This window comes from Bos mutus, chromosome 9 (assembly GCF_027580195.1).
Source record: "Bos mutus isolate GX-2022 chromosome 9, NWIPB_WYAK_1.1, whole genome shotgun sequence".
Lineage (NCBI taxonomy): Eukaryota > Metazoa > Chordata > Mammalia > Artiodactyla > Bovidae > Bos > Bos mutus.
Genome location: NC_091625.1, coordinates 43545642 through 43568869, shown reverse-complemented (window position 1 = coordinate 43568869; position 23228 = coordinate 43545642). Strand labels below are relative to the sequence as shown.

At 43.7% G+C, this 23228-nt stretch overlaps 1 protein-coding gene across 1 annotated transcript in view; it reads left to right on the top strand.

The window, feature by feature from the left end:
* CRYBG1 (crystallin beta-gamma domain containing 1) overlaps positions 1 to 23228 on the top strand; it is a 234796-nt gene that overhangs the window by 167779 nt on the left and 43789 nt on the right. Inside the window, exons 3-4 of the mRNA XM_070376526.1 lie at positions 14003 to 15582; positions 20204 to 22505. Of these exons, the coding sequence (XP_070232627.1) occupies positions 14003 to 15582; positions 20204 to 22505 (3882 nt within the window). The remainder of the gene's footprint in view (positions 1 to 14002; positions 15583 to 20203; positions 22506 to 23228) is intronic.

Sequence of the window (23228 nt, the reverse complement as noted above, 5' to 3'; positions counted from 1 at the left end):
TCGATCCCTAGGTGGGGAAGGTCCCCTGGAGAAAGAAATGGCAACCCATTCCAGTATTCTTGCTTGGAGAATCCCATGGACAGAGGAGCCTAGCAGGCTACAGTCTATAGGGTCACAAAGAGTCAGGCACGACTAAAGTGACTTAGCACACACACATTTTATTGGCATGAATTCAGTGAAAGAATAATATACCAAATAGGAAGTACAAAATGCTATTATACAATGCCCTGACAAACAGCCAGACAGAGAAGAAAAAAGAGCCAGACAGAAAGAACAGTAATAGTGGTATTTTAGGATAGAAAAGATAAAGGATAATTTATATTTTCCTTGTTGTACTTGTTTATATATTCTGAGTTTTAAATACAAGTGTATATATATATATTTATATATATTTAAATACAAGTATATATATATATTTATATATACTTTAATATGTATATTTATATATATTTAAATACAAGTGTGTATATATATATTGCCCAAAGAAAGGCAACGCCAAAGAATGCTCAAACTACCGCACAATTGCACTCATCTCACACGCTAGTAAAGTAATGCTCAAAATTCTCCAAGCCAGGCTTCAGCAATATGTGAACCATGAACTTCCTGATGTTCAAGCTGGTTTTAGAAAAGGAAGAGGAACCAGAGATCAAATTGCAAACATCCGCTGGATCATGGAAAAAGCAAGAGAGTTCCAGAAAAACATCTATTTCTGCTTTATTGACTATGCCAAAGCCTTTGACTGTGTGGATCACAATAAACTGTGGAAAATTCTGAAAGAGATGGGAATCCCAGACCACCTGACCTGCCTCTTGAGAAATCTGTATGCAGGTCAGGAAGCAACAGTTAGAACTATACATGGAACAACAGACTGGTTCCAAATAGGAAAAGGAGTACATCAAGGCTGTATATTATCACCCTGTTTATTTAACTTATATGCAGAGTACATCATGAGAAACACTGGACTGGAAGAAACACAAGCTGGAATCAAGATTGCCAGGAGAAATATCAATAACCTCAGATATGCAGATGACACCACCCTCATGGCAGAAAGTGAATAGGAACTCAAAAGCCTCTTGATGAAAGTTAAAGTGGAGAGTGAAAAAGTTGCTTAAAGCTCAACATTCAGAAAACGAAGATCATGGCATCCGGTCCCATCACTTCATGGGAAATAGATGGGGAAATAGTGGAAACAGTGTCAGACTTTATTTTTCGGGGCTCCAAAATCACTGCAGATGGTGACTGCAGCCAGAAAATTAAAAGACGCTTACTCCTTGGAAGGAAAGTTATGACCAACCTAGATAGCATATTCAAAAGCAGAGACATTACTTTGCCAACAAAGGTTTATCTAGTCAAGGCTATGGTTTTTCCTGTGGTCGTGTATGGATGTGAGAGTTGGACTGTGAAGAAGGCTGAGCACCGAAGAATTGACGCTTTTGAACTGTGGTGTTGGAGAAGACTCTTGAGAGTCCCTTGGACTGCAAGGAGATCCAACCAGTCCATTCTGAAGGAGATCAGCCCTGGGATTTCTTTGGAAGGAATGATGCTAAAGCTGAAACTCCAGTACTTTGGCCACCTCATGCAAAGAGCTGACTCATTGGAAAAGACTCTGATGCTGGGAGGGATTGTGGGCAAGAGGAGAAGGGGACGACAGAGGATGAGATGGCTGGATGACATCATTGACTTGATGGACGTGAGTCTGAGTGAACTCCGGGAGTTGGTGATGGACAGGGAGGCCTGGCGTGCTGCAATTCATGGGGTTGCAAAGAGTCGGACACAACTGAGTGACTGATCTGATCTGATCTGATATATATATATACACACACACACATACACTGTATATATTAGTGTATACACTTTATATATGTATGTGTGTGAGTGTGTGTATGTACTTTAAGGTTTCCTTTCCTATTCCCTGTCTCTTCCCCAGAGACAGACATTTCATTTGATCCTCAAACAATCCAGAAGATGAGCATTTTAAAAACTGGATTTTGGGGGAGTCATTTGAGAAGAGGGCCAAGACTAGAGACAGGCCTTTTTCCTGTCTGAGAATTAACTGAGGGCCCCCCAAACTACTGGCTATTCCATTGTACAATGTTGTCTGGCAGTGTTGCTTGTAGGAGACTGAACAATTTCTGGAAAATATGGTTGATGTATGTGTTGCTTTGTAAGTATTTTTTGAGTACCTATTGGTACCCTACGTTGAGGAAGGAATAGGGACATAGTGGTGAACAAAGCTACATTCTTATTTTCATGAAACTTATACATTCTGTGAGGAAAGACAGACAATGAAGTAAACAAATAAATACTAAGTATGTTCAGTTCAGGTAATAATAAATGCTATGAAGAAAAATAAAGGAGCATAAGGTTATAGGAAGTGAAGTGCTTATTTACATAGGGTGATTGAGAGGTGTTCACTCTGCCTAGTTGCGTATCTTCTGTACATTATGATCTGGAAAGGATAATGTTGATAGGAGGGGGTAAACTTCAGTTTTCCTCCATTCTGGTCATGACGCATTGAAGACAAGTGCTTATAATCAATGATATGCCCAGTCCTGCTTGTCTATCGTATTCTATTTTCATCTCTATCTCGCTGAGAATCATAAATTAATCCTGTTAGTTATCTACTCAGCTACTATAATTTAAACTTGGATTATGAAACATCAGCAAAACATCAGACTATTAATGATGGCAGCCATCACTTTCTTAGGCACTTGTTGCTTTTCAAAACATGTTCACATATATCACTTCATGTGAATTTCTCAATATCCTCAATGACACAAGAAGAATTTTTGAGAAGATAAATTATTTGATCCCCATTTAGTAGTATTCCTGAGTTCTTTTCATGAAAGCATGCATTTTGCTTCTTAATTTGAAATGGATTACCAGGAAGTCAATTAATTCTCACTAGAAATTGCAGAAAACTGAGATATTTCTGGGAAGTACATATGAACTGGAAAGATAAATTTATTTTCTAGAAATAAATCTATTTTCTGCCATACTTTTAAATGTGGTTAAAATAACCTCAGGTTATAAAGTTTCAAGGTCACTAGAAGTCTCAGAGGCAACCTGGAGTCAACAGTGGGAGAGGGAGAGTGGGAGTCTGAGTGGGAGAGGCTTCTTCATTCTTTATGGAGCTATAATCTCTGAGTTCCTTCCCTCCTCCTGGCCCCAGCCACCATGGTGGGCTTGGCTGCCAGTGTTCCTGGTGGAGGCAGGCATGCTGCGTCAGTCTCTCCTTGGCTGCCTCACCCTCGTCTCCCCAATATCTCTATCCCCCTCGTCACATCATCTACGTATGAATGACCTAACTGGAAGTTAGCTCTTGGGAGTTGAGTGCTTGCATTCTTCAGTACACTAATGGTTTCTAGTGTTTTGAAGTGCTTATTCTTGATCTCTGATCTGATTGTACAAGTCATTCTTTTTTTAAAATACATAAAGAACGTGAGAATATGCTTTCTTGGTTCCAAGTCAATAAGAAAGGAACTAATTTGACAATATACATTTCCATTTTTCAGTTTGGCTAAGCTTCTTTACTCCAGTTTAGAACTAGTCAGCCAGTGATTTGATTATACGCTAATCAAGATATGGGGCTTCCCTCATAGCTCAGTTGGTAAAGAATCTGCCTTCAATGCGGGAGATCTGGGTTTGATCCCTGGGTTGGGAAGATCCCCTGGAGAAGGGAAAGGCTACCCACTCCAGTATTCTGGCCTGGAGAATTCCATGGACTATACAGTCTATGGGGTGGCAAAAAGTCAGACACAACCGAGCGACTTTCACTTTCAATCAAGATATGTGCACAGTCCAGGAGGTAGCAAGAAACAATTGCTATCCATTTCAAATTCCCATATCTTCTGTAAGTTATACATTATACGCATTTGGGAAAAATATTCACCAAATGAGGATTATGCATCTCTACTGTAAAGCAAATTAATTCAGCATGATAGAGAAAAAGAAAGTATTCAGGAAACTGTTCTCTTTACACGGAGAGAAGCATTGTGAGTTATCTGTTACTCGTGGTTGAACATGTAGTAATTATTAGTCAGGGGTCCCGCATAGGAAAAGGCAGGGCACATTCAACCTGGTTGATTGAGTAAAGCAAGAGGGGCTACATATACAGCATGGCAGAGTTTTAAGGAAACCACAATTTCTTCCCTTGCAAGCCCTCTTCCAAGTCTCTGTCCCTAAATCTATAATCCAATATTATGTCATCTTCTTAAAGAAAGCTCTCAAAATCATATGCTTCATGCCCTCCCCCACCCCGGTTCCATACCAAGCAAAGGATGGTGAAGCACTGCTGGACCAGCACCACCGAGAACCTTTCCATCTCAGGGCTAGAGGGGTGAGAGGAGGAAGCAATTCCTGGGATCTGAAAACAGAGTGTACCTACAGAGGTGTTTCCTGACAGAGACCTTGGTCAGGCTGGACCACACCCAGCCCAAAGCCTAACTAGGAGAGGGAAAGGTGGGAAGAAAACAGCTTGACTTCACTCTAGTCCCTCCCTTTGATCTCCTGTCAGTGACTTTTAAAGGCTGAACCTACCGAACTCAAAGGGTAAGGGAATCTGTTTCTATATTCCTCACAGAGAAGGGTGAAGAAAGGGACATAAACAGAAGTGCCCACTGTTTACAAAGGCACCTGATTCCACAGCCAGTGCTCCATCATAAGTGAGAGTTCGAGCCCCATCATTATTATTATTGCACAATCCAGGCAGAAGCATGTCACACAGGTGTAACATACTCTGTGTGGTCAGTATGAACATAAAAGTGGTATGTTAGTCATCTTCTGGGCTTCCCGTGTGGCTCAGCTGGTAAAGAATCTGCCTGCAAAGCAGGAGACCTGGGTTCGATCCCTGGGTTGGGAAGATCCCCCGGAGAAGGGAAAGGCTACCCACTCCAATATTCTGGCCTGGAGAATTCCATGGACTATATAATCCATGGGGTACAGTCCATGGGGTTGCAAGGAGTTGGACATGACTGAGTGACTTTCACTTCACAAGTCATATTCTAGGAAACGGAATCTTGTTTTCCTGAAAGTGAAACTCTTAGCTGCTCAGTTGTGTCCAACTCTTTTAACCCGATGGACCATAGTCTGCCAGAGTCCTCTGTCCATGGAATTTTCCAGGCAGGAATACTGGAGTGGGTTGCATTTCCTTCTCCAGGGGAACTTCCCGACCCAGGGATCAAACTCAGGTCTCCTGCACTGCAGGCAGATTCTTTACTGTCTGAGCTAATATACTATCAGTTCAAATGGGAAAAGTTACTGAGCTAACTTTAAAAAGCCTGACTCATGTCTTAGGAATATTATCTAGATGTTTTGGACCGTGGTTTGCATCTTTAAGATTAAGATCTACTAAACACTGACACTTTTCATTGTATCTTTTAAAATAGTTTTTCCACATGCTATCAAGTTCCTTCTCTTATGCTATGCTATGCTGTGCTAAGTCACGTCAGTCGTGTCCGACTCTGTGCAGCCCCATAGACGGCAGCCCACCAGGCTCCCCCATCCCTGGGATTCTCCAGGCAAGAACACTGGAGTGGGTTGCCATTTCCTTCTCCAATGCATGAAAGTGAAAAGTGAAAGTGAAGTCGAGCAGTCGTGTCCGACTCTTAGGGACCCCATGGACTGCAGCCTACCAGGCTCCTACTAGTTCCAGCTAAGAATTGTCTTTAGGTCATTTACTATTTGTCAGAAACAAAGTGAAACCTGGTTGTGAAGCCACTGACACATGATTAATGAGAAAGGAAGGCAAGACCTTAAAGTGTGTGTGTATTTTACTCATTCATTCCACTAGTAATCATTGAGAATCTGCCTTTTGCCAGATTTTCTTCTTTAAACCCTCTGAAAGGGTGGAAAATACTTTTGGAATAATGAACTTGCAACTTTTTCCTAAATTATGACTTTCATATTCAATAACACCTCTTTTTCAGGACTCTGTTAAACCTGGAAGTTAAAAAAGAAAGTCTGCTCCTATTCTTTTACACAATAGTATACCTATAATTCTATTAATATACAATAGGATATGATTGTCATTTGTTTTGAAGTGACATCATTAGAAAAAAACGAATATATTGAGGTTGTAAGTGGAGAAGTATGTGTCACATGAAGTTGAAAGGACAGAGACATTAAAGAAAAATCAAGGAGAACAGTGGTGAGCAGCAAGGATGGGGTGGGCACTGGGATGCTGACAAACATTGGAAACAGCACAGGGGCAGGCAAGCACTGCACCCCAAGAGACTGGGGAGCAGCGAGAGGCTCTGAAGTTCTGAGGCAATGTATTGTTGGTTGCATCACATGAAATTGTACATAGATCAAAACTGAATGCAGTAATTTTCTATGCCTTTTTGAAAGAGCCCTGCTTATGTCTAAACCATGGGTCATTTAGTGCAAACCTTAGTCTACACTCGTATCAGCCACAGAAGAAATCACTATTATAGTGCAAATGTAGTAACAGAGGTCCATAGTTTGGTCTCCAGAACTGTTAGGCTGTAGCTTAATTATATTTAGTATACTATAAGAGAAGGACGGGGAAGGCAATGGCACCCCACTCCAGTACTCTTGCCTGGAAAATCCCATGGACGCAGGAGCCTGGTAGGCTGCAGTCCATGGGGTCCCTAAGAGTCGGACACGACTGCTCGACTTCACTTTCACTTTTCACTTTCATGCATTGGAGAAGGAAATGGCAACCCACTCCAGTGTTCTTGCCTGGAGAATCCCAGGAATGGGGGAGCCTGGTGGGCTGCCGTCTATGGGGTTGCACAGAGTTGGACACGACTGACGTGACTTAGCATAGCATAGCATAGCATAAGAGAAGGAACTTGATAGCATGTGGAAAAACTATTTTAAAAGATACAATGAAAAGTGTCAGTGTTTAGTAGATCAAGGTGCACCATGTGAACACGTCTTCCTTTGCATTTTGTGTGTGTGTTCTATTATTTAGAATGGGCCATATATATTAGCACAAGCATTATCAAAAAGGTAGAGTGATGAGGAGGAGAGCAGATCATTGTTTTCCCCCAGGAGAATGATTGCTTTACAGTGTTGTACAATGATTTCCATTGTGCAATGAAATGAATCAGCTATATGTATACACGTATCTCCTCCCTCTTGGACCTCCCTCCCACTCATCCCACCCATCTAGGTCATCTCAGATCAGAGAGTGGAGCTTCATGTTTCTTTGTCTTGTAACCTAATTCAACGTCAGATTTTCTATTCAGCTTTGACTATTTCTTCTTTCTCCCCCTTCCTCACTCCTCAATTTTGTCCTTTACTGGCCACAAGGTTCAAAAGTATATCTTGCTTTTATTGAACAGAATTTTCTAACCCTTGTTTTTACATTTAAAAGTTGGTGGGTGAAGTGGTTTAAATTCCCATATTTTTTAAGCCACACGACTTAGGCTGTTTTTACAAAACCTGTGCAGAAAAAAAGTTCCTTGCCAATGCAAACACATACACACATGTGCTGTGAACCTAAAATATTATCAAAGTGACAAGGCCAATTTTATCTTTCATAATAATGACCATTGGTTTCACTCCTCATCATGGCTGAACTGGAGTTAAAGAGCTAAAATATCTTTCAGAATCAACAAAGTGAGCTTATAGGGAATCACAGTGTTTTCCCCCCAGAAAAGTTACTTGTGTATATCACTGACCACATTTTAGCAGGAGGCACATGTGAATACATGTAAAAAGATCTTAATCTGCTTTCTTAGGTCATACGCAGGCTGGGAGCCAGCAGTAAACCTGAAGAAATTCAAGTTTGTGTGCCAGCAGTCATTCTGCATCACTGGGCAGAATCCTCACATGGACAGAACAGAGCTGCACATTCTTGACCACACTGAGTCTTGTGCAGAAAAAGGTTTCCATTCTGTTCTTGTTTTGTTTAGACCCAACCATGTTTATAGTTGTTGAAAGGGTGTTGGTGACTCCCTTTTGGAAGGGAGGGGGTGGTTACTAATTCTTTAGTAGCATGAAATAGTTTTCCACCTCTACTGTAAGTCCCTGTGCTAGGTGTTGGGAATACAAATAGATCTTTTTCTTGCTCAAAAGCAGCTTATTCCACCAGGCAAGGAGAAGGTGGGAAATATGATTTATTTTCAAACAGTATAATGTATTAGCTACATTTTCAAATAATATGCTCAACATATTTTCCTTCAACCTCCAAACATGATTTCAGGTGCATGCATGCATGCTCAGTCCTGTGACCCTATGTACTGTAGTCCAGCAGGCTCCTCTGTCCATGGGATTGGGGACTGGCAGATGAGATACTGCACACTCTGCACCAGTAACTAGGATCAAAGAAAATTACTCTCTCTGTCTGTGTCGGCTTTTATCCCCTGCTGCTGCTGCTGCTGCTGAGTCACTTCAGTCGTGTCCAACTCTGTGCGACCCCATAGACGGCAGCCCACCAGGCTCCCCCATCCCTGGGATTCTCCAGACAAGAACACTGGAGTGGGTTGCCATTTCCTTCTCCAATGCATGAAAGTGAAAAGTGAAAGTGAAGTCGAGCAGTCATATCCGACTCTCAGCGACCCCATGGACTGCAGCCCACCAGGCTCCTCCATCTATAGGATTTCCCAGGCGAGAGTACTGGAGTGGGGTGCCATTGCCTTCTCTGTTGATCCCCTACAAAATTTAAAAATTAGGTAATATTTCTAGGGATTGTAACTTTCCATAAACTGAATGCTTCTGAGTTTCAGACTCAAATTGCTAATTGCCCACAGCATTCCTGTATAATATTTAAAAATACACTAATGATATAAGTTTGATTTCAGGTGAAACACTTCTGAATTTAAAGCAATGCCTTCAAGGTAATCTGAAAAAAACAAGAAAGCAACAAACTATTTTGCCTGTATGTCCTGCATTTGCACATTTTGGCATATTAACAATGTATCCTGTATTTCCTGACTTTTGGTTCCCCACCAGTGAGGAGATAGAGATCTCTGAAATTATGTATAACAATACAATGTAGCTTTTATTTAGTGGCAGCTGCTGATGATAGGTGCTGCCATACCAAGAAGGTTGAAAATCAGAGAACAGCACTGCGGTCTCCTTACTGATACACACCCCTCCTGATGAGCCACATGTAATGTTTGCCATGGCTGGAAGGCATCACTGACTCAATGGACGTGAGTTTGAGTAAACTCTGGGAGTTGGTGATGGACAGGGAGGCCTGGTGTGCTGCAATTCATGGGGTCGAAAAGAGTTGGACACGACTGAGTGACTGAGCTGAACTGAACTGAATGTTTGCCAACAAGAACACTAAAACAGATCGCAGCACACAATCCATGGACCATTTCTAACACTGTCTTTTGTGGACTGAGCTCATCCCAGTAGGGCAAGGGTGGTAGGAGGAGTCCAAGTGCATGTTCTACACAGTCAGGTGGGCAGAAAGGACAGAGTATAAAGCTCTCCAAAGGAGACTGCAGGATTTCAAGGCTCTGCTACAGTCTGAGAATGCTCGGGACCCTGACTAAGTGAGAAAGAGAGCCCTGTGGAAGCAGGAAGGAGTCTGATGGACTCCCATGGCCTCTTTGCAAAGCATTTCCCTTTGTAACAGGTGACCATCAAAGTCAAGGCCGAATACGCTGGGTACCTGGCCTCCCATTCTATAGGTTTAGGACTCTAGGTGCAAAGGCTCCTACTTAAGGAGGAACTACCCTCTAGATAATTCCCAGGACGTCTCATTTTGTCTTCTATCTACCATACTTATTCTTCTTCCAGAAACACTGGGGTGAAATCACCCCTGGCTGAAAAGAAACGTTGTGTCCTGTTTTAAGAAGAGGTGTTTGTTCCTCAAAGATATAACTGTGAACTTAGGAGGAATGATTCACTCTGCACTCTTCTCAGAAGATCCTGCATGGAGATCTGATGCTGGAGATGCAGGGCCCCTTGGGGGAAGACAGCATTCCCCTGCAAATAAAGAAGTAGCTTTTGAAACAACTTGAGGCCCCCATTGATTAAGAACTGTGTATGAAATGTGCACCCGAGCCAGATGGACCATGTTTCTGCTCTTTACTTCCCAGGGAAAAAGCTTCATTTTTAAGTCAACTTCATTAAGATAATTTACATATGAAAATTGTACCGTGTAAAGTGTACAGTTTGAGTTTTGAAAGCTATGTGCACATGTGTAACCATCACCACAATCAAGATTTAGAACACTGCCCTTATCCCCGGGAGTCCCTTTGTGCCTATTTCCAGTCACACCTCCTTGCCCACCCCACCCTCAGACAACCTTTGATTTATTGGTACTTTCTATGATTATAGATTGGATTTGCCTAGACATTGCCTAGAATGATATGTAAGTGGAACCATTCTATACCTTTTGAGTCTGGCCTCTTCCAATTAGCACAATGCTAATGAGATTCATCCATGTCATTACATGGTTTTAAAGTTCGGTCCCTTGTATTGCTGAGTAGCATTCTGTGTCCAGGTGTGCCACAATTAGTTTAGCCTTTCACTAGCTGATGGACACTTAAGTTATTTTTCAGTTTATCATTATGAATGAAGCTATTGTGAACATTCACGTCAAAAGTTTGGAATTCAAGTAAGTTCAATAAACAGAGCAGCTTGACAGTTGACAAACTGGCTGCTCCTCTGGGGGAAGGAGGAGTCGAGTAGTTGATGAGACCAAATTACAAAGAACAATTGATTTTGTAAAAAACAGCTATAGCCAAAAATGAAAAAAAAAAAAAATGTACTGAACAGAGAAGACTGCTGATCAGACACCTTTCAGCTATATGGGAAAAATGGATTGATTACAACATCATTGGTAGGACAGAATAATTTGTACACTAGTTTTCTTTGGACACGGGCTAGAATTAAGCCAATAAGACTCAAACTTATTCCTGGCTACTTCTTTGTGCTATGCTTAGTTGCTCAATCCTATCCGACTCTTTTCGACCCCATGGACTGTAGCCCACCAGGCTCCTCTGTCCATGAGGATTCTCCAGGCAAGAATACTAGAGTGGGTTGCCATGCCCTCCTCCAAGGGATCTTCCCAACCCAGGGATCGAACCCTGGTCTCCTGCATTGCAGACGGATTCTTTACTGTCTGAGCCACCAGGGAAGTCCATGAAAAGTGAAAGTGAAAGTCTCTCAGTCATCTCCGACTCCTTGCGATGCCATGTTCTATACAGAACATGGAATTCTCCAGGCCAGAATACTGGGGTGGGTAGTCTATCCCTTCTCCAGCAGATCTTCCCAACCCAGGAATCGAACTGGGGTCTCTTGCATTGTGGGCGGAGTCTTTACCAACTGAGCTATCAGGAAGTCCATAGGATATGTTTAAAGGCCTGTCCAGGCACCAGAGACAAAGAGCTCCATTTCTAGAGTTAAAAAGACTACTGACTGTGGGACCTTAAGCAGGGATAAGAAACATTGGCAAATGAGCATAAAAACACTACCTATCTTAAGGACAGTTTCTGATAAGAATCTATATAAATCACTTAGCAAGTCTAGCACATAAGGAAGGATTTACTATGTTTAAAAATCATGTAATACCTTTGACACATAGTGAGAGAGTCCAAACATATTCCTTAAGAAATGAGTATTTTAACTTTTTTTCCCTTAAATTACACTGTGAATTCTTCTATGTTGTTTATATAACCACTGAATAATTGAATTATTAATCAATTTGGCTAGATTTTAAAAGCATATCAACTCAGTCACAAAATCTCTCTGTGGCCACAACATTCCATTGTCCGTCTCCTCACACTGTAGCTGTTTAGTTCCAAAGTTCCCAACAGCTGCTTCTCCCACCTGAAGAATCACCTCTGGAGTTTGTCAGTAAATCTGATTCAGGAGCACTTCCTCATGAGCTCCTGTGGGAAGTCTGGTCTGCAGTCTACTCCCCTGGGCTAACTCTGGCTTGGGATGCCCATTGCACCATCATGTCCTGTAGGGTGGGGTTGAGGGAGCTGGGGTTGGAAGATGAGGACCTGGGCTTGAATCCTGATATTGCCCCCACACATAACATACCTGAAGTCTCTCAGCTGGGATCTTTCCTTTCCTCCTTTCGGCTGTAGGGTGACAAGCACCTCACATTGCTGTTACAGAATTACATGATGTGACAGTAAGAGGGGGCTTCCCTGGTGTCTCAGTAAAGAATCTGTCTGCAATGCAGGAGACCTGAGTTTGATCCCTGGGTGGGGAAGATCCCCTGGAGAAGGGAATGGCAATCCACTCCAGTATTCTAGAGGAGCCTGGCAGGCCATAGTCTACGGGGTCGCAAAGAGTCGGACACGAATGAGTGACTAAGCACAGCACAGCGTATAGTAACAGGGCTGTCTCAGTAAGTGCTTGTGGACCCTGTTAATTCCATGCTTTATCTTAGTCTTTCCTGTTTACCACCATCTCCAAAGTCCACTGGCTGCATATACTTCAAATGAAATGGAGCAGGCTTTAAAGAGTGATTCAGGAACTTCTCTTGTAAACAGTCAATATTGTAAAAACTGCCCTGAGTGTTCACCTTTCGGAAAAGGTGGGGCTCAAGCTAGCTCCTGGCTTTCAGGTGGAAGAGGTAATCTTAATATTAAATCTATTGTAGCCAGATGTGTGTGGGGTTGTGTTTCAATGGGCTTGTCACCAGGAATAGACTTCCCTCCGCTGGGAGCCAGGCTGGGTTCCCGCTTGAGCTCCGTCCCTCCGTCTCGCAGGCGGGTCTCCTCGTCTTCCTGCCCGCCCCGCCCCTCGGCTATCAGCTCTGTGCGCGCCGGGCGCCCATTGGCGGATTTGCTTTTATTGATTTGTTCTGAGCGCGCTCCTGGCTTCCCGCGCCAGTGCCAGGTGCCGGCCGTTTTGCCCCAGGCTATGGAACAGGAACGGGTTTTCCCCTTTATGGGCACGGGCACTGGGCGGCTCTCGCAGGTGGCCGGGGGTGGGGTGGGGGGGGTGGGGGGGGGCGGTGGTGCCCTTCCCATGGATAGGTCGGACCCTGAGCCCATTGGGTTGCTGAGGAACCGATCCCTGGCCGAGGTCGGCGTGGGAGAGTCCTGCGCTCTTCTGTCCTCCGTGACCCATGGCGGGACCTACAAAAGTGGTCACCCTGCACCTTTGCCCTCCCTCCAGCACCTGCCCCTATATTGACACCCAGGAACACCCCGCGGGAAAGAGCCTCTTGGGTGAGCTGGGCAGTGGCCAGCTGTGTTCCCTGGGGACCAGCAGGTGTTTGAATGTCCACGTGCTTCTCCCACTGGACCGGCGCAGCCTGGCCCTCTGAGAACCTCTGACTTGGCTGGGGGCACACCCACGTACTTGAACTCGATTTCTTAAGGTTTTTCAGTTGAACCCGAAGTGGCTTCTTTCTGTTCTGAAAGAGAAGACTGTTTTTCCTCGTTCTTCTTCCTGCCTACAGAAAGAAGTGGCGGTATTTCAGGGGGGAAAAATTTCACTTTTAACATACTTTAGCATGTTTACTGCTGCCCTGTAGGCAGACATGGCTGTTTGAAAATACAGCTTTATGGGATTCCCTGGTGGCTCAGGCAGTAAAGAATCTGCCTGCAATGCAGGAGACCCAGATTCAACCTCTGGGTCAGGAAGATCCCCTGGAGAAGGGAATGGCTATCCACTCCAGTATTCTTGCCTGGAGAATCCCATGGTCAGAGGAGTCTGGCGTGCTACAGTGCAAGGGATTACAAAGAGTGGGACACTACTGAGCGACCGAGGTATAAAGCAAAACATAGAACTGGGAGTTATTTATTTTGCATGGGTGATTATTTGGATGTTCTGAATTTTCTCTCATGATTTTCTTTCTATAGATAAAGGAAATGTTACTCTTCGGTAGCACCAAGCATAAATAGTGTTTGAGAAAAATTCAAAAAGTGAAAAAAATTATTTTGTTGGAATGAATGCGAAAATGTAACTCTCACATTCAATTAGAAACTCTAGCCTATTATCATTTTGGCTTGTAGTTCCATAATGTACTTACTATTAATACTTACTATTAATACTAATAGGAAAAGCAGGATTCTCACATCTGTCTCTCCCATCCCCTTTTATTTTTCAGTCCAGAGCACAACCACCAGAAGAGAACAAAAGGAAGCCAGTTTTGGGAAAACTTGGCACTCTGTTCACGGCCGGAAGGAGAAGGAACAGCAGAAATGGGTTAGAGAGTCCCACCAGCTCAAATACCAAACCAGGCTCTCCCAAAGAAGTAACCTCTTCCAGACTCCCGGAAAGAGAGACTGAGAAGAGTCAACCTCTGAGCGGCCAACCAACGCCAACAGACGCATGCGAGGAGGGTTCCCCACAGGAGAAGTGCCAGGAGCCGGAGGGTGAACACCCCGAGGGCTGCGTGCAGGCAGCCCCCCCGGACGCCAAGCGATCACCTGGCCGGGGCAGCCATGCAGCAGCGGCTGTGCAGCAGGGCCGTGAAAGTGATTCACCCCAATTAGAACCTCTGGAGGCAGAGGGAGAGACCTTCCCAGATGCCACTGCCACTGCCAAGCAGCTGCATTCCTCATTAGAGAACTCCTCCAAGCGGGAGAACGCAGAGGCGCTCATCCGCAGTCCCGGGGAGGACGCTTCGCCCGGTGCTGGCCGCGAGCAGGAGCCCACCCAGGGATCGAGGGGCGTGCCGGGCTCGCCCGCCGGGGAGCATCCCGCCGACGGGGCCCCTCGCTTGTGTGCCCACGGAGGCTCTCCGGAGCCCCAGGGTGGGCTGAGCCAAGCCCCGGAGGACTCTTCAGCTCCGCCGGGCGACCCGCTCGCCGAGGGTGCGGAGAACCGGGCGGGCTCAGCACCAGTCAACGTCAAAGCCGAGCCCCCGGGGCAAGACTGCCGACCCCGCGAGCGCGCCCACCCAGCCAAAGTGCTGACTCTGGACATCTACTTAAGTAAGACCGAGGCGGCACAGGTGGACGAGCCGGTCGTGATCAGCCCGGGGGCGGGAGATTGCGGCGATTGCGACGACATGGAAAAGAGGTCGAGCGGCCGCAGGTCTGGGAGACGGAGGCGGTCGCAGAGATCCACCGACTCCCCCGGCGCTGACCCGCCGCTGCCCGACTGTGAGCCCCGGGACGACACGGTGTTCGAGGACGCGGCCGCCAAGAATGGCTGTGCAGAAAAGAAAGTGAAATCTCCTCCGCAGGCGGCCCCCAATGGGGGCGTTGCCTCCGCTGCAGGCCTGGAGTCCAAGTCCAGCCCCAGCCCCAAAGGGCAGCTCCGAGGGGAGCCGGAGCGGAGCAAACAGCCGCCGCCCGCCTCCTCCCCCACCAAGAGGAGGGGCCGGAGCCGCGTCCCCGAGGCTGTGCCCACCTCGCCCGCAGGCGGCCCGCGGCCTACGGCCAAGGACTCCCCTCTTAAGAGGGCGCCAGACCCCGTCCCCAGCCCGGCCGCCAAGGAAAGCGGGGAGGAGGCGGCCCGAGTCATCCCCCGGGAGCTCACGGTTAAGAGCAGCTCGCTACTGCCTGAGATCAAGCCCGAGCACAAGAGGGGGCCGCTCCCCCACCTCTTGGATGGCCGGGGAGACGGAGGTCGAAGCAGAGACTTGGGCAGATCGGCTGGAGGTTCTGACGCCTTTGAGGGCTTGAAGCCCAGGAACCACTTCGGTGTGGGCAGATCGACGGTGACCACGAAAGTGACCCTGTAAGTAACTTCGGGGTCACTTGCAACATTATCATTCATAAACTGAATAGACTCATTCTATTTGAATTCTTGGATAAGTAAGCTTAAGAGTTGGGTTGGGCCAGCCCAGTGGCTCTTGAGGGGCTCGGAGTCTTTGCATTCGTGGAGGAACTGCCTGTGCATTGAATTTTCTCCTGGGTGGTGAAACTGAGATGGTGAAGGAGTAGTTGACACAGTTAAGGTTTAAGAAGATGGCCCGTTCAGGACCCTAGTCGGTTGTTATTAATAATTCCTATTAATATAAGGCTTTTAAGTTCAATGAATGTAAAAGTAAGATATCTCTTGAGGTTCAGTATTTACATAATAGACGACCACGTGGCTGGATTGGCGCTCATTCTATTCTTTATTCAAAATATACACCAGCATTCCTGGGTGGAACATTCTTAAAATGTAAATGCAGTGAATTTGAAAACAGGGAGCAAACTCTAGTGTGTACAGTACACCCAGTAACTTTGACATGTGTGCGTTTACAAGAATTCACAGAACCTTTTATGGAACTTAGTGCATTATTGGCCTAAAGCTTAAAAAAAAATCTCTAATACAAGCATCTCCGTTGTTTCTTCCCCTTTATGATGTTAGGAAGTTTGGTGATATTCTTGCTCCCAGATCAAAAAGTATTTTTCAGTTATTGAAATGAAGAAAAATTAGTGTTTTTACTGGGAAGCTGTTTGACAAATGAAAGGACACATTAGAAGGATCAAGTTCAACAGCTGACTGTGACCACTGTGCTGTTAAGTGTATTGATTTTTCAAATATTTATTGAGTACCTTCTGTGCATGGTAGTGTGCTGGGAACTATGTGGGGAAAGCCACAACTGTGATTCACTGTATATTGCCTTTGAACAGTTTATGGCACAGTCCAGCACCCAAGATGCCGACAAATCAAATAATTATATGAGGTGATAATCTGATTAAACTGCCACATGAATGTTACCATCCCTAAGGCTGGGGGTGTGGAAAGGAGGAGGAAATCACTGTTGATTTTTTTTTTTTTTTTTGAAGGAAGTGGGATTGTGCCTTGATGGTGAGTAAAGTCTGTATAGGCAGACAGGACAGGGAGGGCACCCTATAAAACTCAAGACTCCCCCTTTCCCTACCAACTCTCCCCTATCTCTCAGTCAGCAAATGTGAAAATGAGTATCTAAACTGCTCAAGGTGTTTTCCTATATTCACACATTTTTTAAAGCTGAGACTTTCCCAACATTATGATTCATGAACTGAACAGATTCATTCTGCTTGAATTCTTGGATAAGTAAGCTTAAGAGTAGGAGGTCTGCTTGGTAAACACTCACGAGGAAAACCTGCTTAATGAATAACTTGAGCTACCTCACCCAGCTGCCAACCTGGAGCACTTTGATGGAGTCAGCAATTTATTCTGTAAGAGCAGCCTTGGAGAAATAACCTGAGTGAATGATGCCCATTATTTGTAGAAGGCCAGTGTGACTGAACATTCAGACCTCCTAAGTGTGAGCCTTAGAGACATGTTGTTGTGTACTGATTAAGGACGCTTCTTGTCTTCCAATCAGAATACACCCGTGGAAAAACCAGAAATGTTACACTGTTAAGGGATAGGGTAAACAAACAAAGCCTCTTACATGAAAATCTTCATGTGCTGTTTCCTGTAATAGAACTAAACCAAATGTCCTTTTCTAAGGAATAATTATTTTCTACCTAGAATTTTCCTTTCCCAGAGGCTCAGTTTAATTCTGTTTTGTACATGGCCTTGCACTTGGTGAACTGGCCAACGATTGGAATGGAGACTTAATAATTCTTTCCAGTCCTTTGACCCATTTCCATTTGACTGATGGATTTTTTTTTTTTCAGATCCTTTAGTTTTTCCTCTGATTGTATTTCAAGTAGAAGTGTTGCTCAGATTATAAAAACAACTTGAATCTGAAATTTTACAGTTAAAACTATTTTATATTCCCTGAAAAATAATCACTATGAAGAAGCATGTTTATTGATGCTGTTAGAGAAAATATGTTTTCAGTTCTCTACCAAGTATTGAATGTTGAGATTCTTAAAACGGTATGTTTAGAATAAGGAGAATTTTCTTTTCATATTATAGTCACAGGTTCTTAGACTTCAGGATATTTTCCCTTCTCACATCTTAATGAAGGCATTACAACATGAATTATAGGAGCCTTCCTTTTAATCAGTTTGAACCAGGTTAATTGTAGTGACTCTTGGTAGCAGAAGTTAATAGCACAGAAAGTTTGGTTGTAAAATGTATTTTGATCTTCATGTAAATCTTTAATGTGCAGATATGTGTGTCCTGTCCTTAATGTAGCTTACTGGCTAACTTAGAGTGTTTTCCATTTACATCATAAGGTCTGCTTTGATGTTTGACTAAGTTCCTTGAGGTGATCAGTGAGAATTTTTAAAATATATATTCCCTGATATGTGAACATCCCTTATTAACTGATAACATTTGTAAGTTCTCTTCCTTATCTCACTGGCTTTAGAATTTAAGGAAGTGCTTATAAGTTAATTTTTCTTTTAAATTTCAGATATGGGTCCACCATGGGGGAGCCTAGATATCTCAAGATACAGGAGAAAGCAATGCCTGGGAGAAATTCATGAGAATATAGCAAATTTAGTATTTAATTAAAAAATTAAAAAAGAAAATCTAATTCTAAATACTGTATTTAGGAAGGACTTCTCAAGTCTTCTCATTCTTCTCATTTTATCTAGAAGGATAAGGTGTCATCATCCAAAGTCATCCGACCTGTTCCTTCAAAGGGCTCATCAGGGCCACCTTCTTGAAGGCCAGTGAGTCCATGCAGGAGACAGTGTGAGATCTTAATATTTCTCTACTTTGTATTCTCTTTATCAAGATGGCCTCCAAAGTATGATTATCTTATAGATCTCATGATAATTTACTGGCTCCTTGGCTCATAAGACTGGAGAGAACCAGAGGAGGTTACTGTTTTCCTGGGAAAACAGAATAGAAGCGTTGTTAGGAACATGGCATCTGAAACAAGAACACCTGGCTTCTGTCACTTAATAGCTGTGTGACTTCAGGCAAATTACTTACCTTTTCTAGACCTCAATTTCCTCATCTTAAGAGAGAATGTGTAAAATTGCACATGAGGCAGGCCATAGCAAGTGCTTGGCCATTAGTGAATGTTAGTCGCTGTTATCTCTTACCTTTTATAAACCACTAGACCAATGATTTAGACATATTTTTGTTTTCGTTTTAGAGTCTGTTCTTCTTGAAAAGCTTATGTAAAAGTGACATATGTAATAGATAAGTCAGAGTGATTCTAGTTGAAAGGAGGGTTGCTGGCCAGCAGTTCCATCCCCCAGTCTCTACTGTCCCCAACGGCAACCCTTGAAGAGAACTACAAGGATGTCTTCAACCATAATATGTGTGTGGGTGTGAACCAACTCTGTTCTAAACTATCTAGTTTTTCGTTTGTTAGTTTTTATAGATAGAGAAGGTAGAGTCCAGAGAGCTAGAGTAACTTGACCAAGTTCACCCAGATAATTAGCGTAAGAGCCAGAGCACATTTTTTTTCCTCAGAAAGAAAACTGTATACATTCAAAGACTTTTAATTTCATGGGCTTCCCAGGTGGCCCTAGTGATAAGAACCCACCTGCCAATGCAGGAGATGTAAGGGACATGGGTTGATCCCTGGGTCGGGAAGACCCACTCCAGCATTCTTGCCTGGAGAATCCTGTGGACGGGGGAGCTTAGCGGGCCATGGTCCAAGAGGTCACAGAGTCAGACATGACTGAGGAGACTTAGCGCTGCACAACACAATTACACCCAAGAAATGTGAGAAAGAGAGGAGAACAAATGGTGGCAGAACCAACAGTTGAGTAATGATGAGTAAGTTATGGCACATCTATACGCTGGACTTTTACGTGCAGACGTTATAAAGACTTTTCAAATAAGTTTTTAGTAACTTGAAAAATGTTAAATTCAAGGGGAGGTGCCAAACTCTATAAACAGACTAATCTCAATTTTGTTGAAAATATTTCCCTATGCATACAAAAAAGACAGGAAGTGTACTAGAATGTTGACAGGGATATTGTTTGAGTGGTTAGGATTATGAGTGATTTTTTGTCTTTATATTTTCCAAATGGTCTCTAGTGAACACACTTTATGTAATCAGAAAAATTTTATGGAGGAAGGATGAAGGGAATAAACTGTTCGAAGAGGTAAATAATAAATATTTTTTATAATCCAGCTCTTTGAGATAATGAAAATTAAAAAGTTATGATAAGTAGTACAGTTGGTTCTGGGGAAAATCATACATATTTAAAGTATGGGAGTGCATGAAGTATTCAAATTTGTTCTAATGTTCTTTGGGCCAACTCTAGTGCCAAGCACTGTGCTTATGATAAACTTGTTAACCTCTCACCTCTAGAGTTTCTTAGCTGTATAATTTTCTCATCCCTCATAAGAAAGCGAAACATCCATTAAAGATAATTGACAGTATATATAGGATGGTTTAAAAATAATTTCATAAAATGTTACCTGTCAGATGTTGGCTTTTCAGTTTTGTAGTAAATTGCTGTGTTTGCTTTAAAACCTAGGTCAATAAATTTATCTTGATACTGTTTTATTCTTGCAGCCCTGCCAGGCCCAAACACGTGGAACTAAATCTTAAAAACTCTAAGAATCTTGACAGTTTGGGAAGTGAGCATAATCCATTTAGCCAGCCAGTTCACAAAGGAAACACTGCCACCAAAATCTCCTTATTTGAAAACAAGCGGGCAAACAGCAGCCCAAGACACACTGACATTCGAGGTTTGAAGAACACTCCTGCGTCTAATAAAACATTTGTCGAGAGGGCAAAGCTGAATTTAGCCAAAAAAGCCAAGGAAATGGAGCTGCCTGAAAAGAAGGTGATGCCAAATAGTCACCAGAACGGTGTGCCAGGGAAGCCATCATCTGCAGAAGCCAAAGTGACGCTTCCTGAAGAGGAGACTCCTGTTTCTCAGCTTTCCCAAGGTGATAAGGTAGATGTGCAAACAGATGCTGGCTGCCCTTCTGAACCAGTGGTTGCTGCTCTGACTCCCGTTAAGGACCAGGAGATCTTAGGAGAGAATGACTCCAAGGCTGCTAACAGCAAAAGACTTGAACTTGAAAATATGACTAATATGGCAGAAAACACCCCTGCCATTCTTGATACCAAAGATCCGCCTCCAACAGCCATACCAAACCCGCAGCCTGGATTTTCTGACTCACAGCCCCCAGCTGAGTCATCTAATGGGCCTTCTCTGTCACTGGCTGCCCCCATTCCTGCAGATGATACCAAAGACACATGTGCTCAAGCTCCTGTAAGCAGTTCTCTGTGCACTGATCTCAGAGAGTCAGAAAGCCATAATGGATGTACTCTGCCTGTATCTCATCAGAATAATGAGACAATGCCCCCCTCCAAACTTGCAGGAGGAAGAGAAGGAGGAGGGGAGACAAGCCCTCCTTTGTCCCCAGAGCACAGCCCACAAGCTGTGGGAGATGAGTGTCCATCCAAGGTCCTAGTCCAGGTCAGGTCCTTCGTGCTCCCTGTGGAGAGCATGGAGGGGGTCTGCTCCCAGATCATCACAGAAAGCTCTGAAGTTAGAGAAGCACAGTTGCCAAGCTGTCACAATAATGAACTCCAAGTGGTTTCCGTTGCAAGTGGTGCTCCCCAGAAAGAGGAAGTACAGGGCAATAAGGGCACATCACCCAAACACATTCACTGCAAAGAGGAACATATAGTAAAATCTGGCGCACAAGTCATGCCGCCTGAATCAGAAGCAACTCTGCCTGTCCAGGCTCAAAGTGAGGACAACGAAAAACCCCTGAAGGCTGAATCCACCGCCACCAGCCTCCCTGACAACAGAAGTCATTTAGAAACCCCCCAAAGACCCAGTCAGAGTGCTGTGAATGGCCAGGGCAGTCCTGCCAGTCTTTTGAACATCTCTGCTGGTATTGATGATAGTGTATTCGATTCTTCTTCTGACATGGAAAAATTCACTGAGATTATAAAAAAGATGGACAGCACTGTGTGTATGCCCCAGAAGAAAAAGAAGACCAGGCTACCAAACTCCCCTGCCCCTCACTTTGCCATGCCACCTATTCACGAGGACAATTTAGAAAAGGTGTTTGATCCCAACGTGTTTACCTTTGGTTTGGGGAAGAAAAAGGAAGGCCAGTTGGAAATGTCACCAGCTTTACATTTGATGCAGAATCTTGACACCAAATCCAAACTGAGGCCCAAACGATCATCCACTGAACAGAGTGTCCTCTTCAAGTCCTTGCAGACTCATACTAATGGGAAAGATGAGCCCCTGGCAGCTCCAGAAGTCAATGACAAAGAGAACAAGGATGTCCAAAATGGTGGAGTCAAGAGATCGAGGCTAGAAAAAAGTGCACTTTTCTCAAGCTTGTTATCTTCTCTACCACAAGACAAAATCTTTTCTCCCTCTGTAACATCAGTCAATACCATGACCACATCTTTCGGTACTGCTCATAGCAGTTCTCTTTCTCGACCTTCCGTGTTGCAGCCTGTGGCTGAGAGTGCCCCACCCTGTAGTACAGAGAAAGAACAACCAAGTCTGCCAGCCAGTAACTTAAAGGTCTTCAATTTCAACTCGTCAGATACGTCTCATTCGGGATTGAAAAGTCTGAGCCCCATGGAAAAGTGCCCGCAAAAAGAGGAAACCAAAAAGGATCTGGATCTGCAAAGCAACCTTCCCATGTCAGAAACTAAATTTTCTGAATTTTCAAAACTGAAGACCAACGGTGATACGTCTAATCATACTGAAAGTGTTCTTAAATCAAACTTGCTGAGCTATGGAAGCAGTGACACAGACTTCACTGGTCTCTTCAAAGCCAGCCGGTTTGACCCAAGCATTTCTTTTTCTGGAATGGCATTATCAGATACAACAGTAAGTAGCAACTTATCAGATACAACAGTAAGTAGCAACATAGTATCATTTATTTGAGGTAGTTAAAAAATCAGAGGAAAAGCGGGGTGATGAGCAATTCATGTTATTTGTTTAAAAACGGTTATGCTCCTGTACAATAATTTCTTAACTCATTCATCGCATTTGAAAATCTACTATGTACAATGGAGGTTAAAGTTCAAGAGAAAAGGTACTTGGATACTGTTCTCAAGGCATTCATACTCTAGCAGGGAAAAATAAGCTACAAATATTTTAGGGCACTTGCGAATTTATATGTTGTATTGTGAAAGGTATAGATAAGGTACCTTGAGAATTCAGAGACAGGGTGTTTTTTCTTCGGTAGTTCTGTGTAAAGATGCTCAACACTATACTTGGAATTTAGTGAAGATTTGTGAAGGCTTCCTTTATCTTGAACCCCCACCCCCTGCCCCCACCAAAGAATCTTATTCCTAATCCTTTCTTTTGCACTTTGAGATTCGCTCTTTCTTCCCCTACATAGGAGTCCATGTTTATCCCACATGGCTGAGAAAATGTTTTCTCTTTATTTGGAATTAGTTTTCATTAGGGAAATATTTTTTCTTGCAAAGCTGTTGGGGAATGAAGAATTCGGTTTACATTGGTGCTTTCCTGTAATATAGTAGAGAGGATGGCAAAATATGATTTTGATTTCTCCATCTTTTTTCTGACTGCTATAAGTTGTTTTCT